This window comes from Erpetoichthys calabaricus, chromosome 18, assembly GCF_900747795.2.
Source record: "Erpetoichthys calabaricus chromosome 18, fErpCal1.3, whole genome shotgun sequence".
In the NCBI taxonomy this organism is placed as follows: Eukaryota; Metazoa; Chordata; class Cladistia; order Polypteriformes; family Polypteridae; genus Erpetoichthys; species Erpetoichthys calabaricus.
The window spans coordinates 83,748,888-83,767,999 of record NC_041411.2 but is presented as its reverse complement, the minus strand read 5'-3'; the positions used below and the strand labels follow the sequence as shown (position 1 = coordinate 83,767,999).

The window sequence follows — 19,112 nt, the reverse complement described above, 5'->3', positions numbered from 1 at the left end:
ATTTAACTAGGGAGTGTGTGGTCTGCGATGGACTGCTTTGCACCCCCCAGTGGCCCAGATTCCTGTGACCCTAAACTGGGTTAAGTGGGTTTGAAATTGAATATACAGTACTTACACAGTGTGTTGGTCCATTCAGTAATACATAAAACAAATGCACTATTTGGTATAGTATACAGTCATATGAAAAGGTTTGAGAACCCCTCTCAGCCTGCATACACTGAAAAAAGGGAAATGGCAGGTTGTTACATTTACAAGAATGTATTTACCTTATATGCGACTCTTCAATTCCACCGGGTGGGGGTAAACGTTAATATTATACAAAGTTATTGTCTGTCTGTTATACCTGCATTGTTATCACTCTTTAATTTAATATTTTCTTTATCAGTGTGCTTCTGCTGGAGTATGTGAATTTCCCCTTGGGATTAATAAAGTACCTATCTATCTATCTATCTATCTATCTATCTATCTATCTATCTATCTATCTATCTATCTATCTATCTATCTATCTATCTATCTATCTGTCTGTCTGTCTGTCTGTCTGTCTGTCTGTCTGTCTGTCTGTCTGTCTGTCTGTCTGTCTGTCTGTCTATATTACATGTTTTGTTTATGTTCCACTTTTGAACATAACTCGATCATGTTTAATTTATTGAGTCTTGTGGGATGTGCAATATACTAATTTCAGTCATTTAAGCAGAAGTCAAAATAGTTCTATTTAGTCCTCACCGGAAATTAATATGCACCAAGGGGATTTATCATCAGCAGAGGTTGGATAAGTTGGCGGTAAAGTCATGTGACTTTCAAAGAAGCAACAGGTTGGTTGTTTGAGTTATTGTCGCATGTTAAGAGCAAAAGGTTAATGAAATAAAACTTAAAAAAAAAATAAACACACACACACACACAACGAGAAATATTCAGATATTCAATTAAAATACTTAATCACACAGACTAACGTTACTCAGTTTTGCGTTTTTTCTTGTATTCTCTTTTAATGTTTAGTCAAGGCCGTCACAGTGACGCAGTGGTAGCGTTGTTGCCTCACAGTAAGAATAGGTTTGCTTCCCAGGTCCTCCCTGCATGGAGTTGCTTTATTGACATGAGCCATGTTTATTTAACATAACATAATTAATTTAACAGAGAATGAAAAAGTTTCATTCATTTTATATTAAAAATATCATGTTGTTTCAGAATATAATAATTTAGTGCATTAAGAATAATTAAATTATTTTTGATAAAAACAATTTTATTATGTGCAACCGATGTACATATTTTTTTTTATTTTAATCTGACATGCCATTTTTTTTAGTGTAATAATTGACTCTCCTTTCAACAAAAAAGATAACAGTGGTATGTGTTTCATTTCCTAAGAACATCTGAGTACTGCGGTGTTTTCCAAACAAAGATTTTTAGTGACGCAGTATTTAGTTGTATGAAATTAAATCAAATTTGAAAAATTGGCTGTGCACAAATGTGGGTCCCCTTGTCATTGTGCTGATTTGAATGCCTGTCACTGCTCAATGCTGATTACTTGGTGTGATGAGCTCGTTACGCCTTGAACTTCATAGAAGGTGTGTCCAATCATGAGATATAAAGGTATCTAAGGTGGTCAATTGCAAGTTGTGCTTCCTTCCCTTTGACTCTCCTCTGAAGAGTGACAGCATGGGATCCTCAAAGCAACTCTCCAAAGATCTGAAAACAAAGATTGTTGAGTCTCGTGGTTTAGGTGAAGGCTACAAAAAGCTCTCTCAGAGGTTTAAACTGTCAGTTTCAACTGTAAGGAATGTCATCAGGAAATGGAAGGCCACAGGCACAGTTGCTGTTAAACCCATGAGGTCTGGCAGGCCAAGAAAAATACAGGAGCGGCATATGAGCAGGATTGTGAGAATGGTTACAGACAACCCACAGATCACCTCCAAAGACCTGCAAGAACATCTGGCTGCAGATGGTGTATCTGTACATCGTTCTACAAAATTAAGTGCAATTTGCACAGAGAACATCTGTATGGCAGGGTGATGAGAAAGAAGCCCTTCTACACTTCACACCACAAACAGAGTCGCTTGTTGTATGCCAATGCTCATTTAGACAAGCCAGATTCATTTTGGAACAAAGTGCTTTGGACTGATGAGACACAAATGGAGTTATTTGATCATAACACAAAGCGCTTTGCATGGCGGAAGTAGAACACCACATTCCAAGAAAAACACCTGCTACCTACTGTCAAATTTGGTGGAGGATCCATCATGCTGTGGGCTGTGTGGCCAGTTCAGGGACTGGGGCCCTTGTTAAAGTCAAGGGTCAGATGAATTCAACCCAGTATCAAAAAATTGTTCAGAATAATGTTCAAGCATCAGTCACAAAGTTGAAGTTACGCAGGGGTTGGATATTCCAACAAGACAATGACCCAAAACACAGTTGGAAATCTACAAAGGCATTCATACAGAGGGAGAAGTACAATGTTCTGGAATGGCCGTCACAGTCCCCTGACTTGAATATCATCGAAAATCTATGGGGTGATTTGAAGCAGGCTGTTCATCCAATTGAACTGAACTGGAGAGATTTTGTATGAAGAATGGTGAACAATACCTCCATCCAGAATCAGACACTCATCAAAGGCTATAGGAGGACAGCGTCTAGAGGCTGTTAGTTGAGCCTCCTTTTGAAAATCTAAGTATTGATGTGCCCAAATTTATGCACTTGTCTAATTTTGTTATGATGCATATTTTCTGTTAATCCAATAAACTTAATGTCACTGCTGTAATACTACTGTTTCCATAAGACATGTCAGATATTAAAAGGAAGTTGCTACTTTGAAAGCTCAGCCAATGAGAAACAAAAATCCAAAGAATTAAGAGGGGTTCCCAAACATTTTTATATGACTGTAAATATTAGCCACATGTACAGTATACAGCACACATACCGTGTGTGTAGATTTACATACAGTATAACACTCATTTACTTGCATTTCTGCGCTCTTGTCACGTCGCTCTGCCATGCCACAGAATCGCTATGAATCTTAAATGTGTACAGTATATTCAAACTGTTAAGTTCAAGGTCAGGCTAATTGAGGCGTGAACAGAGTTCTTTATATATTTGTCTGACAAACATGCAAGACGTGGCCACAGTGTCAAAAGACAGAGTCGCTAATAGCGACAAATAGTTTAGAACAAAAAAATACCAATTTTGTTTTGACGTCATTAAAGTGTCAATAATTGTATAACAAAGCAAAAAGATGTCTTACTAAATGGTACAGACTAAAAAAGAGCATGTAGCAAACTACAGAACGAATCCGTTTCAGTAAGTAGCCTAAATGCCACGTTATGAGCGCTCCACCTTCACGATGTTGTGCTGATCTTGATCGTAAAGTTATTGACAGTTGACTGTACTTGACTGATATGTAATCATTGTACCAGGCACTGTATTGTATATGCCAATTGATTATGATAAATACTCGAAATTGAATATCAGTAAATAAATATTAAGAAGTCGGGTTTTAAAAATATTAACTGAGAATGTTATCATTAACTGCTAACGAGTGCGCCGTTATGTCTCGAATCCCCTGGGCTTCTGCCGTTCTTTCCGCTACCTGCTTTTACGGCGCGATGCGTCACTTGGACTTGCTTGGCAGTGATGGATCTCCCTCACAGTCCGTATATGAGATCGCCAAGTTTCCTCGCAGCTGCAGTCCCTCTGAGCGACTCTGACAGTCCACGCGGGACCGAGTGAGTGCCTCTTGCCTGGCTGCCCGGATTGGCCAAAGCGCACCAAGTGCTCCGCCTGCGCAGCTCGCTTAAGCAGAGCCCACCGAAGAGCGCGATAGAGCAATACAGCTCGGCTCTAAACAGGGAAGGAGTCCTGCGCACAGGACGATCCGAGTGAGCGCGCGGGACCTCCTGTTGCACTATGCGCCTGCCCTGCGAGACACGCCGACGAAGCCCCCCTAAAGTGCCCCCTGGAAGCTGCAGTTGAACGTGGAAGGAGCAAGTCTTGGGAGCAGTAGCGCCGCGCGCGCCTCTTTGGGACTGAAGCGGACAATCATGAAGCTGGTGCTGTGGGCGTTGGGATTGGTAACCTTCGTCCCGGACGCCCTTACTGTAGCTTCTGTGCGCTCTGGGAGCCCCCGCGGATACGTGCGGCAAGGTAACGCGCCCGATTCGGTTTCTTTTGCTTTCCATTTATCTTTTCTCATGATCTCACTGATTTTTCCTATGAGATGCTCGCTTAGTTCGAAAAGTGCGCGATCGAACGCCCTCTGACCTGCACCTTCTTGCTTGTGCCCCTTCCTTTACACCCCACCCCGTCTGCAGCACAACTGTTTGAGATCGCCACCCCTCGCCGAGTGGACGAAGCTGGACACAATTTTCCCCACGACGTGCACTTCAGGAAAAGGACGAGGCGAAGCGCACCGCTCTCGGACGGACAGATGACGGACACCTGGAGCGCACCGCAGGTCTGGTACAAGATCAGCGTCTTTGGCCGGGATTTCCACCTCAACCTGACTGCCGACGCGGGCTTCATTGCTCCTGTCTACACTGTATCGATATTGGGAGCTAAAAACGTTACGGCTTTCTCTGCCCACGAGGAGGACACCGATTTCAAGCACTGCTTTTATTCTGGACATGTCAACTCGCAGAAAGAGCACACCGCAGTCATCAGCCTCTGCGCCGGCATGGTAAGTTCTGCACAGTCACAGCGTTAAACCGAGGGTTGGAATATTACATCACACCGTAATGGGCAGGATGTAGGAGAGCACAAGCGACAATGACTGACTGGTCACATTGGGAGGTGAAATCTGCAGGACACCAATGGCTGTTCCTCTCTGAGTCCTATTGAATTGGACTCATTGATTGTGGTGTCTTCTGAGTCTCAACAGAGAGCACACTGAATCTAATGGCTGCTGCCTTCATAGTTAGGATTAGGGGGGCACTTTGGCACTAACGGCTGCATGGCTTCTAATCAGATTACACTGTGCTGCTGTAACTTTAGTCAGGCTAGACCGGGCATACTGTATCTGCTGTAGTTATAGCCAGATTAGACTGGGATCACTGGCGCAAGCAGTTTGTCATGGCTTAGGCACATTAGACTAGCAATAGGGGAACCAGTGGCGGTGGAATATTGATACACTGATACAAGAGCTTGCATGATGACATAAATGACTACTGTTAGTAGCTGGATCTGACAAGGCACACATGGTCTCTTTCTGTTCTGTGTGTGGGGAGATTAGACTGGGAACAGTGGCACCAGTGGACTTCAATGTTTATTGGCAGATTAGACCACACCACATAGTCATTGCCTTTTTAGACTTGGTAGAAAGGTGCAAATGGCTGCTCAGGTATCAGACAGATTAGACAGGGCACAAAGTGAGCAGCAGTGGCTATCCCATTCGCTAGCTACTGTATATTGGATGGGGCACATTCACATTAATGGCTGTCTTGTTCATGGACAGGATGCTGTGTTCACAAATAGATTAGATAGGACTTTCTAAGCATGGGCTGGTTCCACATAGCGAGGTTTGAATGGGAGTACTGGGATTAGCAGATGCTCTGTTCATAATCATATCACATTTAGCACACTGGCATCAGGGTCTGTTCTCTTTCTCATCTGGTGTCATTGATACAAGTGGTTACTCTTATCATCACAAAATGAGATTGGGGAAAACTGGAACCAGCAGCTAGTCTAAACCTTGTCAAGTTAGGATGGACTGGCATTATTAGCTCCTATGATCAAAGACAGACCTGACCAGCCAAAGGAGCGTCTACTCCATTCCTTGCCAGATTAGACTAGGCACGCAGACACATTGGGTGCACATCTCTGACACCAGTGATACTTTAGTGTTATGGCAGCCTGGATAACTGCCATGTGGGCTTACTACATGGATTCCTAGGCAGTATATACAGTAAATGTGGAGGATTCTTATTTTTTAATTCAATACATAAAGACCTTTTTAGTTTTACTGCTTTTATTTATCCAAAGCTACACAGAAACATCTTAAAAACAACAGTGTGAATGTCATGGATGTGTCTTCACTACTAGAGTGAAGTAAGACAGCAGCCATGTCTTGTCTGGTGTGTTGGGAAAACTCTGTTTTATTTGCTGTCTTAAGTTATTTTTTCTCAAGTGTGGCATACCTTCATTTGCCCTGCAGATGTGCATTGTTAAGTGAAATTGTTTTTGTAATTTAAACAACAAAACTATATCTCCATCCATTGCTTATAATTGCCATCAGAGGGGCACCTATAAAGGAATATTTCCAATAAAATGTAAGAAATTAATTAATATACATATAAATAAAAGTACAGTGAAATGTGACAATAAATAAAAAATAACGATTGCTTATTTTAGTGTGTACAGTATTTATGTAATTATTTCTTCATTCATTTATTTGTGACATCATACTCAACATGAAATAAGCCCTAAAATAAAAACTGTCACTTTCACTTGTCAAAGTTGAGAGGGCGGGCTCTAGCTAACGCTGTTGTTTGATTGGTTAATCAACAGAGTGGATGTAAACCTTTGAACATCAAGTGCCAAATTTACAGCAGGCACTTCACATGCAAACTCCTAATGATAAAATTGAAGTTTCTTGAATTAAAGTCACTTCTTTGCACAGGAATTCTGAGCAACTTTTTCTTGGACTCGTATCTGACGTGCACAGTCACAACAGCCTTGCTCATACGCCTGAGCCACAGAATTCCCAAGTCAAGCAAAGTGCATCCATCCACTCTGTGGACGATTCGCCAATCAAACGACAGCACTAGCTAGAGCCCGCCCCCTCGACTTTGACCAGTGAAAGTGACAGTTTTCACTTCCGGGCTTATTTCACATTGTGTGCAGCATCATTGGATTAAATGAATGAAGAAATAATTAAATACTTAAAGAAACTGGTAGCAGAAATATATTTTGTGACACATTTATTTATTTAGAGTTTATTCACATTTCATGTTGTTATTATTTATTTATTGGCACATTTCCATCCATTATCCAACCTGCTATGTCCAAACTACAGGGTCACAGGGGTCTGCTGGAGCCAATCCCAGCCAACACAGGGCGCAAGGCAGGAAACAAGCCCCGGGCAGGGCGCCAGCCCACACACACACACACACACACACACACGCACACACACACACACACACACTAGGGACAATTTAGAATAGCCAATGCACCTAACCTGCATGTCTTTGGACTGTGGGAGGAAACCGGAGTACCCGGAGGAAACCCACACAGACATGGGGAGAACATGCATACTCCACGCAGGGAAAAACCGGGAAGCAAACCCAGGTCTCCTAACTGCGAGGCAGTAGCACTACCCACTGCGCCACCGTGCCGCGCCATTTCACACTACTTGTGTTTAATTGCATATTTATTCATTTATGTAGGATAACATAGTTCTCCATGGGCATATGTCCACTTTAAAGCTGTAAATTCTCCTATGTATTGATTCACATCTTGACACTGTACATGTGTTGACAAAGGTATTTTTCATACAAATTTATTTTTGTGACACTTGTCTATTTTTGAAGAAATCAGACTTCCTTTTTCATCTGTTTCCTTGCTTATATACAGTACATGACAAACTTTTACTGTTGGATGCAACATCACTGACAGATGGCTTCAAGGAATGGCATGCTTGTCGTTGTAATTTTATAGCTATGAAAGCAGGAGTTGAGACTTAATTTCTTTCATTTTATTGTTAAATTCAGGAATTATTTTTACATTTAAAAAGAAGTGTATTTGTATTAATTCCACATTATTGTACACCATGCTGCTTCCAACTGGCTTCCTAGTATCCTTCACAAGCTGCTGTTTACATGAAACGTCAACACACACCAATCTATGTGAATAGTGAAGAGCACACACGTTCTTCTCTCAGAAAACACAATGGCATGAAAACGGATGGTCCAATTTAAATGGCGATTCAGTAGATGAACTCAGATTTTAGGAGAGAGTGAATAAAAAACAGAGGTGATAATTTCTTCAGAACACCCAATTTGTGCAGGCCTAAGCAGCAGTACTGTTTTGTTTAATCTTAACAGAAAATGGAAGTCCCCACATGCTGCATTAAACTATCTAAGTAAAGCTGGAAATGAAAAGCCCTTCCTGAGCCCTGCTACATGTAAACTGGTGTGGTGCTTCTGACAAAGTCATGCAGTGGTCACCTTATTGGGCAGCTCTTATTATCAACTCTGATTTGAGTGATTGATGACGTTTTGAAAAGCCTCACCTAATTCTGGGTGGTCTGTTGTACATCTTTGACATCCAGTTTACATAATAACACCAGTCAGTTTACTGTTTTTTCTTTTCTTCTGGTATTATGGAGACTCAGAAGTCATACTGATGGATGATGTGCTTTATTACTATGACAACCTTAGTTGCATGACATTTGATTTGCTAAAACTTAAGTAAATAAAACGTCAATACAAGCATACAGTATAAGGACAACAAGAATCCTCATTTCCCAACAGCCACCTAACAACCAATATAACAGAAAACAGCCATACATTCATCATGTAATTCACTGATTCAGCTTACTCAGTTTATTAGTGTGCAGGGGTCTTCTCAGAAGATCAGCACAGTACAGACATGAAAAAATAATAAACTGTTAAAGGGAATGCACATTATAAAATGAATCCATTCAGAAGAGTACTGATATAATGCAATATGACACAAAAGACAGCGCAGTATATGCCAGTAAATACAGGTGTGTATATACAGTATGCATACATGTATACAACTATTCTCCTCTACTCTGTGTGTGTGTGTGTGTGTGTATAAATTGTTGACAGTAGGGGGCATTCATGAGTCTCAGAGCGCAGCAAGGCCAAACTGTTATAAGGTGAAGCAAAGGTTAACATGACAGGCAGTATACTAAGTGCAATTAGAAGGAAAAATAATAAAGACCTAATGCCCCCCCAATGGCCTAACTAAATGAGCAGTCATTCATAACTAACACAGGGATGGTTGGTCTTCTCATGGTACACAACAATTACTCCATTAGGTAATCTTTGCTCACCTTCCACTAGAAAACTCCTTTTCCACACCCCGGTCTCTCACCGTTGTGCCAGATTAGTCTTTACTAGTGTCTCTCATTCCAATCCAAGCTCAATCACTGACTGAAAGAAAGGGCAATTTAAGTCTCAGCCAGGAAATAATTATGGGTGTACTCCAGGAAACACTTCCAGGGCCCCAAATGCCACACAGAAGGTCTGAGGCAGTGCCCGAGAGTTCCCTGTTGTAATCTACTGCATTTCTGTCCCGCAGCCGCCATAGAGTGAGACAGGTTATCTCAAATACATGGTCCTCACTAGTAGCCTAGAGAAGTCCACAACTATCATATAAGACACCAGCAATGCTCTCTAGAAGTGAAGAGTTCCAGTGTTCTCCATTTAATAGATCAGTTCCTTGCATGAACCTGCATGCACCAGGTAACACTCCAGTGGTTATTGCTGGTGTCGCTAACTGGGTTCATAAAAGGACTGAACGTTTTGCAAATGCTGTAGATTACTAAATACTATACACAACATTAAGAAGCTAAAGAATGGTGAAATACATTGGTGGATGATATTGATGCCAACAACCATTCTTCAGTCAATCAATACTAGGCCTAATTGTTGGCACAAAATGAGAGTTAATCAGATTGATATCTAGAACCACCATCATTGGATTTCTGCGTTCAGGAAGACACTGTGTTCTCTGCAAAAATCTTTGACATGCACCAGCTACAGGAGAGTGACAAGTCATGCGTGATAAACCTGACTGAATGTAGCGAGGTAGCATTTCTTTGATGTATCCTCAGCATCTACACATACTCACAGTTATCTGCATTTTATCTTCCATGAAAATAAGTGGGAGAGCCACCCAGTAATTCATATGTGCCAGCCCCTTAGTGGCTTTTAAGCCATTTCAAGTGTCCAGTCTTGATGAAAATGAAATTGATTTATTAAATCCCTGTGAGGTTTCTGTCATGGCCACATTGCATCCAAGTTGTCTTTGGTGTTTGTTTACTTTCATACCCTGCTCCTGTTGTTGTTATTAGAGGCTCTCACGTTCTGCTATTTGGATTCATTGTGTAACAACTCGGAAACAATCTTGCACTGCAATTCTCTTAAAGTCCACTGATTGAGGATTTTTTTCAGATTGTAGAAATCACAATTCTTAAATATTAAATTTCTTCTGTCAAAAAGTTGTTGCAAATTATTTTGAGACATAAATCTGACACGGCTTTTAGGAAATAACACCATCCTCCCCTTGCTCCCAAACAAAATGAATTCCATAGTCCTTCCCATCCTTTAATAATTTAACTTATGCCAAGCAAACAACAGGATTCTGACCGCCTACTTATTATAGCAAGTTAGAAAATGGGATTCAGTTAAAAATGTGTATGTCTTTTTTGTGGCCATGACTTTTGTGTAATCTGTGGATTTTGGGTATGCTTTTACTGTAATTCAAATAAAATTTGCGTGTGTTCCTTTTTTGTTGTAAAATGATTTTATATATTATATATGTTATTTTATATCATATTGTTATGAAATTATTTATTGGTGCCCCATCTCTAAGTGGGGACCACCATCAACAAGCAGTTCCACCCACTAGTGAGAAGCACATTATATATGGCCACCAGAACTGTGTCTGTCATGACTATCCACACTAAGTGGTATGAGCTATGAGGAAAGATTGTAGGAGTTCCACCTTTTCAGTTTAAGCAAGTGGAGATTAAGAGGAGACATGAGTGAACTGTTGCAAATTATGAAAGAAATTAGTCCAGTTGATCCCAGTTGTTACATCAAAGTAAATTCTGCAACAAGAACACAGAGATACAATTGAAGCCGTGTTAAGGGCAGATATTGCACAAATGTTAGAAAGTTTTTCTTCATCAAAGGGCCATACATACAATGAATAAAATACCAAGCACTGAAGTGGAGAGCAGGACTTTAGGGGCCTTCAAAACTCAACTTGATGCTATTTAGGACAATCTGGAGCGGAGTTTGTTAAATTTTGTTCTAAGTAACCCGAGGGTTCTGCAGAACCTTATAGGAGTTCTGTGAGCCATCAGTCATAATGCCGTGTGTCAGCTATAGCTACTGGGAAAATTACAGATGATCAACAAATAGGCAGAATTTGATGCAGCACTGATTAAGTCTCAGAGCCCCCCAAACCAGAAATCGGAGATAACGCTGTCTGTCATGAGAGTTACTAAATGTCTCCACTACTTAAACTAAATGATGTTTGAAGCATACAGTGTTGTATTTGTCATTGAGCATCTAGTTGTGTGCATTAACTAAACTGAATGTTACTGTGGTTGGTTGTTTATCTTTCTAATATGTGTAAACATCTCAAGTTAGATTTCCTTTTTTATTATTAATACATGTGAATATTTGCTGGTTTTCACAGAGTCAGATTTGTGATAGTCTGAGAGCAGAAATAATTATATTCATATCAAACAATAACTGTGACCTTGTGCAGTTCTTTAAAGATACAGACTGGAACGTGACGTTATGTTACCTTGCAGACGACATACTTTGGTTTTTGAAAAAGTTTAACTTATCACTTTAGGAAACACTTAAAATAGAAGGCCCAAAGAAGAAAATTAAACTTTGGATACAAAGAATTGAAAATAATTTCTTTGCTAATTTAAAAACGTAACTGCCGAAATGAATGAGGCAGTAAAGATAAAGGAAGATTGCAATTTTAATCAATTAAATCTTACTGGGATCAATCATCTACAAAATGTCATTAGTTACATTTGAAGAGTATTTTCATAAAAGTCAAGACTATAGAGAAGGTTTTGTTTGTGGATTCTGGGTCCATTTAAGCACGATCAACAAGTAAAGAATGACTCTATCAATGAATGAAGAATATGTGGAGGATGATTTTTCCTCAGACTTTCTGTTAAAAAATTGAAGACTAGTTTACTTCTTGATAGGGAAAAAGTCAGAGTGAATCTGGACTTTGAAGTCAGTAAGCATTTAAGATCCTACTCCAGTTTGCTTCTACTTTCTTATGTGAAAGTAGATGTTTGACTGTCACTGCAATGAAAACAAATGATGAGAGTAGGTTAAAAACTCTATGACACTTACATCGAGACTGTCCTTCACAAACTTTACACCATACTGTATATCGATGGTTTATGTCGTACAATGTCAGCAAGTTCTTTTTATTTACATTTACACTTCATGCCTGAAACAGTTTTTATTATTTCATCTTATTCCATAAATTTTATACTATATATGCATATATTTATTAAAGATTTCTTGATAAAAAAATATTTTTCACGTAACTGATTATTTTGTAATTTGTATTTATTTTTTAAATTTTCATAAGGGTTATGTGGATCAGATTTTTTTTTGCGTAGGGCTCCACAGTCCCACAATGTTTAAGAAACACTGATCAGGATGAATAGGGTGGACAAGCCTCTTGGGCTGAATGGCCTGTTCTTGGGACAGCTTTTCTAATGTCCTAATATTCAACTGCAGGCCCCCAGTGATTTATTTTCTTAAGGAACACCGTTAACTAGAGATTGTGGTTCACTTGTTTAGTTTTCAAGTGACTTTACCCTGTTGTAAGTTTTATGCTTTCATTGAAAAGCCTCTGTATTGTTAAGTTAAGTGTCATTTGTATGTGTATATATCCAGTATATACCTGTTATATGGTTTGTAATTTATTGTTAATACATGATAAGTGTGAATATACAGTATACAAGTGGTATGAGTCAGTACTCAGAGACATCAGTATTTAAAAATAAATTGAGTTGAAGTTGAAAATATATTTATGTATATACAAGTTGCCTTTTAAGTGTGGAATCGCTGGGCAAATCATTTTTGCTCCTCTTGGATTAAAGGCCAGAAGTCCATGTGACCGTCATCATCAAACTGATCATTTATGTTAGGTAGAATGCCTATAGGGTGCTGGGCGTTCTCATGACCTGGACCCCCTGCAGATTTTATTTTTTCCCCAGCCGTCTGGAGTTTTGTTTTTTGTTTTTTCTGTCCTCCCCGGCCATCGGACTTCACTTTTATTCTATGTTAATTAGTGTTCTCTTATTTTAATTCTTACTTTGTCTTTTTTCTCTTTCTTCATCATGTAAAGCACTTTGAGCTACATTATTTGTATGAAAATGTGCTACAGAAATAAATGTTGCTGTTGTTGTTTTACATTGTGCTGTTGATGGCCCTGAGTAAAGTAAATGCTGTGTGGTTGTTGCTCAAAAGTAATGGAGGAGGCATTGAGTGCAACAAGAAAATGAGTTTCATTCTCTGAATTTGACCTGAGTGCTTGCAGAAAGTTACGGTTATTATGTATTATCAAAAAGTACAAACTATACCACATGCATATATACTGTATGAACACACATCAAGGTTAGACACCAATCAAAAGAGAAGGCAACCCAGGTGAAAGCAGACTTTCTAGAAACTTTGTGAATATTTTATGCAGTACATACAGTATGCATATGCATACACAAAAATATTTTGGAAACATTCAATAAATAGTAAATAATGAGCTACTTAGGACTTCTGTGTTGGTCTGAATGGTCTATTAATGTTCAAACGGTTATATTTGTATACAAATTCACACACAATGTGCATCCCTTGGAAAGTACTGGCATCTCATCCAGAATTGGTGACTTACTTGTGCCCAAAGCAGCCCCCCAGTGATGCACTTGGAATAAATGAACTCATAAAACAGAGTGAATAAATGCACATATAAACACACACACACACACACACATATATATATATACACAGTATATATGTTGAGGTGAAGCACATTGGCAGTGGGGGGGCTTGTCAGGTAAAAGTTTATTGTCTATGTGACCTTATCGAGCAAAAAGCCACACAAGTATTGTAACCCATTTTCTTCTTTTTAAAGCTTGGTACTTTCAGGTCTCCTGAGGGAGAATTTTTTGTAGAGCCTCTGCATCACCACCAGGGAGAATCCTTTGAAGAAGAAAACAGCAAACCTCATCTTGTGTACAGAAAAGATTCGAGCAATGAAGAAGAGTCCAAGAAAACAAGTGCCTGTGAAACATCAGGTAATGGGCTTTACACCGATTTCCATGTACTTTGAATTCGGTAGTAATTAGGTTAGAACTGTGTAATAGATGGGCAGAAGGGAAAATCTGGATGGCACAATATGATGAAAAATAAACTGTTTAAAAGTGATATTATAATATGAGCAATGAATATTCAGAACTGTGTAGAAGGTTCCATTTCTGTGAATGTTCAGTGGCGCTGATTTATATTTGGGTTTTGTTTTAAATCCTTTTTATTGGACACTATTTCAAGTTTTTTTTTCTCTTTAGTTATGGATATTTACGCTATATAGATATTTGATCCACTTAAAGATTGCATTGGTGCTGTTAAATTTGATTTTCTCATACAAATAGCAGACATTTGATATTGGGCTGTGATTCTTAACTGAAAGAGAGACTGCCATTTGTGTTCTGATTTATTATATTAGGTCTTATTAGTAGTGTAGCTCAAAATTAACTAATACGAATCCTCAAAAACAAGACATCACAAGTCTGCTGGTTTAGAGCATTCAAAGGGGGCTGCTTTAGGGTTTAATTTGAAGGTGTACAAGTCTTGTAAAATATCCCATAAAGTTTGAGTCAGAGAATAAACTCATGACACAGGGCCTGTAAATCAGAGCTAATGTCTTCCTTCAGAGGCCGTCTAATCCGGTCAGGCAGATAACAAGCAGTTTATTTTGTCTGTTTACTTAAAGGCATATAGCAATGTGTAGCAAGACTTTGAAAAGCAATTAGTCACATACCTGGAGCAAAGAGTACAGCTCTCACTTGGAACATCTGTAGACAAGTATTAGGATGTTTACAATTAATGGGTGCACGACCCCAATGAAAATGTCACCATGTCAAATGTTAGTGCTGCGTCAGCAAAATGGAAAAAAAAGAGGTTAAGTTATCTCCATTCTGGAAAAAAAATAAGAAGAAAGTTGAAATCACAGAGTTCCAGCTGTTTTATCAACTGCTTACGCCTGGAGTCTCAACATCAACCAAAATGTAGTGTTTCCACCTTTTTGTAATTTACATCATGGACTTACAGTAAGTAGCTTTTCTCTTTCTTTCTTTTGTCAGATTTTTAGGTGTTTGTAGCATTTATTTTTCCTCCTGTTCATCTACCCCTTAATAAACCCATCTTCAAATTCAATTTATACAAGCAAAGTAAATATATCCAACAACCTCAGTTCAGATCCTGAGTCTGGTTGATGTCTACAGTGTGCCATGATAAAGCATTTCTTCCTTCCTCATTTCCTTTATTTTTGTTTATCATAACACTTAATTGTTTCTTATATCTGAGTAAAGTTAGTATAATACAAAAATAATCTGAGTAAACACAATTCACAGTTTTTAAATTATTATTTGATTCATTGATTTATTCTATATATTACCCATTGCCACTGAGCTGTGTAATTAGATGCTCCAATCACAGTATTATTTATAATATTATTGCCATTATTATGGTAATTGGTTGGCATTAATTAGCTGATGCATTCATCCTTTTTTTAATAAAGTCCCACATGACAGGATGGGCATGAAACTAATAAAGGGGGAGTTCAGGGTGTTGTGTGTTGACGGGTGCAGAACTGGCTCAGACACAGGAAGCCGATGGTTATGGCGACAGGGTTTGTTAAGAGTGGTGTCCTTAAAGTACTTCTTTGTCTACCCCAGCATCCACGTCTTAACAATCAGACTGTCAATAACAGGAACATCAATCCCATGTATTTCAGTAGTCAAATGTACAGTATAATATATTGTCACACCTGACGTGTGCAAATGTAAAAAAAAAAAAAATTAAAAGAATAGAAACTTCAATTAATGCACAAAATAAAAAAATAAAAAAGTACTGCAACTAATAGGTAAAATAATTATCCATATTAATTGAAAATCTATAAATGTGCTTAAAGCATGACATGGTTTCCTTGCAAAAAAGAGCAGCGATGAGCAGAGACAGGAAAACAGCAACAGTTCACAAAAGAGGAGTTCAAACAACTTATATAGAATGTGACACGATATTAGTAAGTGTTGTTTTCCAAATCTCATGATATCCCCAGATAGGCTGGAGGACTTGTGCAAGCACTGCAATCACATCTTCCACATGCCAAGAACAGGCTCTACTACAGTGCCGGTGCTATACCTCTGCTAAGGCATGGTTTGGGGATTCAACACTGGAGTTACCAAGCATTCCCGAAAAGGATCACCACCGTCTCCCAGTAATCACCACCAGCAAACACACCATCCCTTGCCATCTGACACACACCAGAGTTGGAGAAGGCTGCTTGGCCTCAGGCCTGTAAAAAATCATTGAAGGTTGTTTGAATATCACTTGGACATTTAGAACCAAGAACCCTTTTTTGACCAGTATGGGTGAGATTCATAGCCATTGGAGTATAAATAACAACTTTATGTTGTTAGACTTAAGTGCAGCATTTGACACCATTGACCATTCTATTTTACTGCACAGGCTAGAAAAAAACGTTGGGCTTACAGGCAGTGACTGTGCTCGCTTGGTTTAGTTCTTACTTATCAAATCAATTCCAATATGTGCAGAAATGTGCTGACAGTACTCCATCATTATACACAGAAGTGAGATATGGTGTCCTGCAGGGCTCAGTACTCGGACCTTGACTGTTTTCACTTTTCATGCTTCCACTGGGATCTATCATTAGGAAACATAATGTTAATTTTCACTCGTATGCAGATGACACCCAGTTATACCTTTTATTTTGATCAAGTAAAGTTTCTCCGATGTTGTCTTTAATTAGTTGTGTTAGTGAATTAAAGGAGTGGATGGATGAGAACTACCTGTCTTTAAACACAGATAAAACAGAGATGTTAATTGTTGGAGGGAGTGATGCTGATCACAACAATATTTTGTCATCGTTTAACTCAGTTGGAATCACAATTAATTTTACTGAATCGGCCCACAATCTCGGAGTTCTCTTTGACTTTAGCATGTCATTTAAAGCTCATATTACAAAGTTGTCCAAATCATGTTTCTTCCATCTTAAAAATGTTGGGAAATTGAGGCACTTTATAAATAAACAGGATTCTGAGAAATTAATTCCTGCATTTATTTTTAGTAGGATTGACTACTGCAATGCAGTGTTCACTGGATGTTCAAACTGCTCTTTATTCAGCATTCAGTTAATCCAAAATGCTGCTGCAAGAATTATTACAAGAACAAGAAAATATGAACACATAACTCCAGTTCTTAAATCCTTACACTGGCTCCCAGTTAAGTTTAGGGCAGATTTCAAAATCCTCCTTTTAACATATAAAGCATTAAATGGTCAAGGTCCGGCTTACTTGTCTGAACTTATCATGACTTACAAACCAGAGTGCACATTAAGATCTCAAGATGCCGGTCTGCTTATGATTCCAAGCATTAATAAAATAACAGTGGGAGGTCAAGCTTTTAGTTACAAGTCTGCCTGTTACTATAAGAGATGCCCCTTCGGTCTCAGCTTTTATATCCCGGCTGAAGATTCACCACTTCAGTTTAGCACACCCTGACTAGAGCTGCTGACTAACTGTACAGACTGCATCTCTGTTGTTAGTCATTAGCATTAAAACATCAGTAACATGATAGTTAGAATTTGTTACTCACCCTCACCTGTTTCTCTTCTCGGCACTCAGATGTGGCACTTGGTGCCACGGCCCACCTGCCAAGTTGTTTTGCCTGCCTAAGGTAAAGTCATCCCTGATGGAGGATTGCAGGAATCGTGGGGTAAAGGGGTCCTTTCATCAAACTGGCTGGCCCAGCGCTGTCTCAGCTGTGGAATGGCCAAATGGGAGAGGCAGCTTGATGGCTGAGGTCTCCAGGACTCTAAACAAATCCAAATCATATTATGTGATACAATCTACTGTTAAATTCTGCTCCGTACTTGTAAAATGTTTATTTTTATACTGTATTGAGAATTTGTTCTGTTCTGTGTATTGTATTGACCCCCTTCTTTTTGACACCCACTGCACGCCCAGCCTTCCTGGAAAGGGGTCTCTCTTTGAACTGCCTTTCCTGAGGTGTCTTCCATTTTTTACCCTACTATGGTTTTTTTTGGGAGTTTTTCCTTGTTAAGGCTGGGGGGCTGTCAAGAGGCAGGGCCTGTTAAAGCCCACTGCAGCACTTCTTGTGTGATTTTGGGCTATACAAAAATAAATTGTATTGTATTGTAATTGTAAATAGGGATGAGCGTTCCATCCACAGCACCTACAATGCCAGGTATGCCTGCAATGGAATGACAAGTAATTGTAGTGACATGCAAAACATTATATTAATATTATTATTATTTACTTATTTGACTGGTCCCTTTATTCAAGGCAGCTTACAACATTTGACAAACAATTGCTGCATTTCTTTTGTTTTTCCAATAGGAGCACAGGCAGATGAAGTGACTCGCTCGTGGTCACTCAGTGTCAGTAGTGGGATTTGAAGCCACAACTTCAGGGTTTGTTGCTCTGCATACTGCAATAATTATCTGGTCACCGCATGCACAGAATCGGACACAGCAGCCTTTCTGAGGCCATGTGCTGATCACTGATGGTCTGCAGAAATCCATTGGTGGCAAAGAAAGCTGTCAGAAGCTGCACAGTGGGACTGTGTTTTTCCAGTTTGTCCTGCACCAGACAAAGGAGGGTCACTATTTCACCGCTGGACATCCTGTATTTCTCTATTAGTTGTTGATTACTGAGATAATGCAAAGGGGTTTGTGTCTGCCTGCAAAAGAGCATTTAGACCAGCAACTTGTCTTACACAGCATCTCCGGTTGAGTTGCACAATTCTCTGGAAAGTTGCCATTGTCTTTACTGGTACTGAGGGGCGATTTCCATTCTGACTTTAAAGGATATGACTGGTGATATAGTGAGTTTGATTAGTTAACTCATTATGTACTCAGATTGCCTACAGGTGTTTAAGCTACAAAAACCCTACATGATAATTTTAGATTTTTTTCTAACATTGCCCTATTATTATTATTATTATTTTTGTTGTTGCTGGTGGTTGTGGTTTTGTTATATTATCTAAATAAGAGCATCAGTGTGTTTTTATGATCTACTTACGGTGACCTGTGTGTCTCTGTGACAGAACTGCAGGCAAAAGTCCAAA

At 39.2% G+C, this 19,112-nt stretch overlaps 1 protein-coding gene across 3 annotated transcripts in view; it reads left to right on the top strand.

Annotated features, from left to right (window-relative positions):
- The window catches only part of adamts9 (ADAM metallopeptidase with thrombospondin type 1 motif, 9), a 512,150-nt gene that overhangs the window by 363,457 nt on the left and 129,581 nt on the right, over positions 1-19,112 (top strand). Inside the window, exons 1-3 of one of the 3 annotated variants that reach the window (XM_028824025.2) lie at positions 3,406-4,134; positions 4,302-4,666; positions 13,858-14,020. The exons of 1 other annotated variant lie outside the window; for it this stretch is intronic. In XM_028824025.2, the coding sequence (XP_028679858.1) occupies positions 4,032-4,134; positions 4,302-4,666; positions 13,858-14,020 (631 nt within the window). In that variant the 5' untranslated portion in view covers positions 3,406-4,031. Of the gene's footprint in view, positions 1-3,405; positions 4,135-4,301; positions 4,667-13,857; positions 14,021-19,112 lie in introns of those variants that run through there. One more of the 3 variants, XM_051921184.1, reaches the window with a different exon arrangement.